Source organism: Squalius cephalus (genome assembly GCF_949319135.1).
Source record: "Squalius cephalus genome assembly, chromosome: 23".
NCBI lineage: Eukaryota > Metazoa > Chordata > Actinopteri > Cypriniformes > Leuciscidae > Squalius > Squalius cephalus.
In genome coordinates this window covers 12700050-12707108 of record NC_137144.1, presented here as the reverse complement: position 1 = coordinate 12707108, position 7059 = coordinate 12700050, and the positions used below count along the sequence as shown (strand labels likewise).

Genomic DNA, 7059 nt, shown 5'->3' with positions numbered 1-7059 from the left:
TTCAATGCACTGGACTTAATTTTTCTGTGCGTGACAAAAGTGTGACAAATGAACCAAAAGTAATATTAGCCACAAATTATTTTAGGATATTTATTTTAGGATAGTAGTTGGCAGATAAGTCAATGTTTTTTTTATTTTTATGGACTTTTGGTTAATGCTTGAAATAAGGTCTGTGGTGAACACAAGCTCAAGATATTTTCACGTTTTATTCAGCGATATAAAATACACCAGTAATACCCTCTTGGGTTATTTAAAGCTTTTACTTGTCTTGTAAAAGGCGGTTGCTAACGAGTATCTTAATGGGACTACAGAGATTGTCGGGGACATTAAACGTCATCAGTCGAACAGGTAAACTCATTTAGTCACTAGTCCGCTTTCACAGCCTCGTTGTGTTTATAATCGCGCTCTTGCAATCTATTATAACTCAAACTTTCAGGAGAATACGTTTTTAAAGAAAGACTGAAAGAGTTGTCAAGCTTAGTTGAAGTCATGCGACAAAAATACATCATCACCGCATCACTCTATATTAGGGACTGGATCCATGTCAGACTCAAAGCCAGTATGATTATGTAATTGTTTATTTTAACACTGCGCCCCCTGGTGGTGTTCATTTGGATAACACAGGAAATAGAGATAGAGAAGTTTTTTGCCAACAGTATAGCACTTCCACAGAGGCAACACACATTCATTGTTTATCCTCAAACATACTTACCGCCTTATCCGGCGTCTGTTTCTTCAGAACTCTGCTGATAGTTCGGTCCAGTACACCAGACTGTGCAGCTGCAGAAGATTATAGTGTCATATGATTCTCCTGGTCATCTCATTTCAGTGAAACAACTCTCATTACATAAATCGTCTCTAAACGAATGGGAAATCACTTCACAAGAAACCTCCAATTGTGGAAACCGAAAAATAAAAACAGGTTCAAGAATCTGTCTGATGAGTACTGAAAATTAAGAAACGGTTTAATGAGCTAGTACTTATCTCCTACTTTTCCCAGAGAGCACCACAATAATTACATAATATCAAAAAACATTTATAATCAGAAAATGTATTTAAAGAAGAGTTTTTTCGGTGTTTTACCTACTGCTGCTGCCGTTTTGGACGTGGGTAGATTGGTGCAGTCTCCGATACCAAATACATTGGCATACGTATTATGCTGAAGGTTGTACTTATTTACATCCAGCCAGCCGGCCGCATCCTCCAATGAGGAGCCTTTCAGCGCTGCGGGTGGTCCCATCGGAGGGGTAACGTGGATCATCTCGTACTATGACCAAGATGAAGGGTTCGTGACACACTCAATCTACAGCAAACAGAACTGAATGGTTTTTTTTTGTGTGACAAATTTAACAATTGCTACCTTGAAAACCTCCGTCTCCCCAGGTTTGTCCAGATTCTCAAAAACAGCTTCCTGTTGGTCAGCCCTGACCTCGATGAGGTTCTGCCTGAGGTTTACATTAAGGTCCCGTTTCTTCACAATCTCCCACAAGGCATCTGCATATTTCTTGACCCCAAACAGCACTGGTAAGGACGTGTTGAAAATAATGTTGGCTTTGGACCTTTTTCCTGTCTAAAAAACAAAAACAAAACATTGATTAAAAACGTTTTAAAACGTATTGGTCATTTGGAGTCTTAAATGTATTGTGGCAGTACCATGGTTTTAAGTGTTAATACTATGGTACTAAATTATATTAATTTACCATTGTGTTTACATGGCTCTCCAACCTACTTGGAATAATAAAAAAACATGGTATTGCCATGAAACGTACAAAATACATGGTGTTGCCATGATATATGCCTAAAAACATGGTATTATCCTTGGTTGTGTCCACAAATCATGGTATTACCATGGTACATGCCCAAAAAACATTCATGTCCACAGAATATGGTATTGCCATGATACATAAACAACAAATACATGGTGTTACCCTGATATGCCCCCCCCCCCACACAAAACATGGTTTTACACTTATTTGTGTCCACAAAATATGGTATTACCATGGTACATGTCCAAAATACATGGTGTTACTCTATGATATGTGGCCCAAATCATGGTATTACCCTTGTTCATGTCCACAAAACATGAAATTGCCACGAAACATGTACAAAATACATGGTGTTGCCATGATATTTGCCCAAAAACATGGTATTATCCTTGGTTGTGTCCACAAATCATGGTATTACCATGGTACATGTCCAAAATACATGGTTTTACTATATGATATATGCCCAAAAAACATGTTATTATCCTTATTCATGTCCACAGAATATGGTATTGCCATGATATATGTAAAAAAATACATGGTATTACCATGATATGTGGCCCAAAAACATGGTATTACCCTTGTGTTCATGTCCACATGTTTTGTGGACATGAACAAGGGTAATGCCATGTTTTTGGGCCACATATCATGGTAATAGCATGATATGCAAGATATTTCTGTAGGTGTATTAATAAAAGGTGATGATTAATGTACAATGGGATTTACAACACAATGCGTAGATGAAGAACGAAACCTTTCTCAGGTAGCTGTCCGAGAGATACATGATTTTCTGAGGAGCTCCTCCACATTTGATGGGAGTGTTTGGTACGGTGAACAAAGCATTTCCCTCCTTAAAGTTTCTCAAGGCATTCCACGTCTTTTCCACTGTTTTCACAGAGTAGTTTGAACCAATTTTGGGATGTTCAAACGCTTCTGGCAGGCCCTTGATCTGGAATAAGCAGAAGGAATTCAATTGGATTGATGCTTTGAGAAGAAAACTATCTAATATAGTTAATATAGATAGTGGCATCTAACGTACCACTTTAAATTGTTAACCCAGGATCCTTTTTAACCCTGAGTTTATTAATCCAGAGTTAACTTATTCCATGTTTCACACTGTGCAAACAGGTACAGTTTCATATTTCATATTTCAACAGAGTCATGTCAGGTATGAATAAAAAAATAAAAAAACAGAACAAAGGTTGATTTTGTACTTAACCTTTGATATCAAGACTGACAGATAAATGTAATTAACAAGACATTAAGATTGGAAACATCCTCTGGACTGATGTGGCAATAACACCACGCCCAAACTGTTAATGATAAAAGATCCAAGAATGTTTCCTCTAATTTAAAACAAGCACTACATCCAGTAAAGGTTTCACATCATGCATATGAAAATCAAAAATGAGCAATTCAGTCTATATGAATGACATTCATAACATACCTTTTCAAAGTGCAGTTCAAGCCCAAGAGCTACAATCAGATAATCATAGGAAATCTGAGAGAAGAAAACAGTTACATAATCAGTAAAACATACTAAAGCTAGGTTTAGTTTGATGTAAGTGAGCATTCTGAATTATCTTGCAATTTATCAATGGTAATATGACATTCCTTTCGATTTTGCAACATGTTCTGCTCTGATTATTTTACAACAACACACCTTCAGGGTTCAATAAAATGTGCAGTGACTGTAATCTTATGCAAAATCACAATGACGCCACAAAAATTCCCAGCCTTACCTCTTTTCTATACTAATCATATGCAGAAAAGCACTGCTCTTTCACAACACTGACACACGACACTCTGAGACGCGTTAATAGTGTAACTATCAACTTAAAATACCGATCCATACCTTTTCCCCAGAGTCTGTGTGGACAGTGTTGTTCTCAGGGTCAAACTGTGCCACTTTGGACTTGACCCACGTCACCCCTGATGGGATCACACTCGCTGTTGATCGCGCAGAGGAAGCAACCGTTTTAGCCCCTGCGCCAACTAACGTCCATATAGGCTGATAGTAATGCGTCTGGAATCAAAAATGCATTAAATGTCATGCTGAGTTTTGAAGAGTAGAATAAAAAGTCTCTAATGCTCACCAAGGCTGCATCAAACACAGTAAAAACAGTAATAATGTGAAAAAATATTAATATTTAAAATAACTGTTTTACATTTGAATATATGAAGAGTTCAGATGCAAAAGCCTCTAAGTGCCATCGGAAATTTTCTTCTAGAATGATCATTTTATCAAGCTCGTATGTCTATGTTCAGTTATTTCACTTAAATGGCAATGAAAATGACCTATTAATTGTAATTTAAGTGAAATTACTGAACTTAAATATACGAGCTTGATAAAAATGATCATTCTAGAAGAAAATATCAGATGGCACTTAGGGGCTTTTGCATCTGAAGTCTTCATATTTTAAAATGTAATTTATTCCTGAGATCAAAGCTGTATTTTCAGCATCATTACTCCAGTCTTCAGTGTCACATGATCCTCCAGAAATCATTCTAATATGAAAATTATTTTATTATAATCAATATTGAAACCAGTTATATTTTTGTGGAAACTGTGATACTTTTTTTTTTCTGGATTCTTTGCTGAATAGAAAGTGCAAAAGAACAGCATTTATTTGAACTAGAAATCTATATTGTAACATAAAAGTCACTTTTGATCAATTTACAGTAAAGTGTCCTTGCTGATTACTTTAAAAACAAAAAAAGTCTTACAGACCCCAGAGCTTTTGAACGGTGCATGTCCATACAGTAGGCATGCTCTAAACAGGAACTTGTTAAGCCTGAATCCCAGTGTGTGATGTACGTGACTCCTCGAGAACAACCAGGCACATGTTGATCTCTTAAAGGAGCAGTGCAACTAAAAATGCTCTGCTGCATTGTACCTCACTAGGCTCCACGATGGCCACGTTCTCCGCGCCAACCTTTCTTTTCAGGCGTGCGGCCATGGCTATGCCACCGGTCCCTCCACCGAGCACGAGAACTTTGTAGTGGTCTTTGGCGGCCAGCCCAGAGCTGGTGTGAATGTGTGAGTTGATGACAGAGAAAACTCTGCAGTAGTGCCGGGACAACAGCAGCAGCTGTGGGTGTAGGACGCCTGCCATGCTGAGCACTGACGGGAGAGAACCAGAGGGAAATGTGCACACAAGTTAGACAGAAACAATCTTTGCAACGACCAGATGCTACTTCCTTTTTTTTTTACAACTTAGGAGGTCATGGTAACCACAGTTAGGCAACTAATTTGGTTAACCTCAGTTGGTGATTTTTCTGATAGACCACTTTAATCAATCACAAAACACTGATGAACACACTACAGAGTGAAATAATATATAAAACATAAAAATATTAATCAGGATGAACACAATTTTTATATATATATATATATATATATATTTATTGTTTTATTTTGATCCCAGTTTTGATCCAATATCATGTTCACATAAAATATCAGTTCCCGGTGAGAATATTCATCATAGCCAGCACATATATCCAGAGCCCCATACAAGAAACAGATATCATGGCCACAAATTAAAGGGTTAGTTCACCCAAACATGAAAATGTTGTCATCATTTACTCACCCTCATGTTGTTCCACACCTGTATGAGTTTCTTTCTTCTGTCGAAACACAAAAGAAGATATTTTAAAGAATGCTGGTAATCAAACAGTTGACGGTAGCCATTGACTTCCATAGTATGGAGAGTAAAATACTATGCAAGTCAATGGCTACTGTTAACTGGTTACCAATATTCTTTAAATGATCTTCTTTTGTGTTCAATCGAAGAAAGAAACTCATACAGGTGTGGAACAACGTGAGGGTGAGTAAATAATGACAACTTTTTAATTTTTGGGTGAACTCTAATTTTAAGATTAGTTGCTACGCCTTAATGATTCATGCCCTTGTTTTATTAATTTGTTCCCTTGTTTGAATTGAGTTAAATCTCCAAACATATAACACTTTAAAGAGGTTGTGCTGAGAGGTTCTCAAAAGTTCTTGTGGTGATGTTCCCAAAAAGACTATAGTGTAATCTAGTCTTCTTGTAATAACGTCAAATTTCAACCGTACTGTAATCTTTAAAAATGAAAAGAATGAAAATAGTATGCTACATTTAGAGATCTTGCATGCATCTACTTGCCTTTTTATTGTCAAAGCTGAGCGTAGAAAGAAGAGTCCTCACGTCTGTTGGATGAAACACCCTGGTACATAGTGAAAAACATATTCACTATCATTCCAACCCAACACATCTTACAGTTAAACTAAAGCTGAGTCATGATACCTGGCATTTTACATGGATGTGGCTCAAAAACTATTGAGCTGCCTTTCTAGGCATCATTGTCTCTAATCATTTAGTGAGCAGTCTATCTGAACAGTCTTTTTCTGTAGTGTCTAGCTATGAAAGGACAATCACTGACAATACAGACCCTTTTTGTTTTAAATTCCCATCAATAACATTTAAGCATGGAAATGTAGGATATCAATGCTGACTACATAAGTTAAATGTCTGCAATTATTATGTTTACGCTTCAAGTCAGCTGTATAGTCTACGTGCGTAGTCAAATTGCTAACGGCTGCTTGTGTACAGGATAACAATAAACAACATATTCCTATACACGGTGTAGTAGTAAATCCTTATTTTTGACACATATCAATCATTAAACTCGGGTGAAATAAGGTCTTACCAGAGTCAAAGCGATGTCTATGAGACAGCTCTTGCCAACTGTCAATGATACAGTATCAATGCGGTGTGTTTTCCTGGTTCAGCTCAGTTTGACCAATCCGACTGTCAGTAACGTTGCGCGATGATGTAATCTGGGCATGTCATACATTTTTATTCAAGCTAATTATTATTTTATAGCGCTCGATCTATGTCCGTTTTTACTGTAGTACTGTACGTGTGAACTTTGCACGCACGAGCAAACGAAAGTTACTAATATCATGCCGCCGTGATCCTCCAGAAGGGGTCGCTACTGCATTTCCATCAGGTGCTGCTTATTATCATCAAACGTTAATTTACTGAATTATTAGACTGAATTACAGCACCCATCATACTGAAGACTAATAACATTAAATAACCTCACTTTAAACATACTAATTAAAATATCAGATAAATTAAATTATTTGTTATTATAATAACACTTAAGCTATAACATGTATATAGCATATAGCAAGTTCTATTTTTTACACATATAAAGTTTTGAAAAGACGTTCCCAATAATTCCTGGCACCTATTGTAGTTATGGTGTTAACGCCTATATCAGTTAAAAATATCGATGGTAATATACAGTC

General features: G+C 36.8%; 1 protein-coding gene across 1 annotated transcript in view; it reads right to left on the bottom strand.

Annotated features, from left to right (window-relative positions):
* sqor (sulfide quinone oxidoreductase) overlaps positions 1-6726 on the bottom strand; it is an 8243-nt gene extending 1517 nt beyond the window's left edge. Inside the window, exons 1-9 of the mRNA XM_079858791.1 lie at positions 6453-6726; positions 5909-5969; positions 4661-4887; positions 3619-3789; positions 3211-3264; positions 2518-2712; positions 1361-1570; positions 1084-1267; positions 713-780 (exon numbers count right to left, since the gene is read on the bottom strand). Of these exons, the coding sequence (XP_079714917.1) occupies positions 713-780; positions 1084-1267; positions 1361-1570; positions 2518-2712; positions 3211-3264; positions 3619-3789; positions 4661-4879 (1101 nt within the window). The 5' untranslated portion in view covers positions 4880-4887; positions 5909-5969; positions 6453-6726. The remainder of the gene's footprint in view (positions 1-712; positions 781-1083; positions 1268-1360; positions 1571-2517; positions 2713-3210; positions 3265-3618; positions 3790-4660; positions 4888-5908; positions 5970-6452) is intronic.
* Positions 6727-7059: the final 333 nt, after the last annotated feature.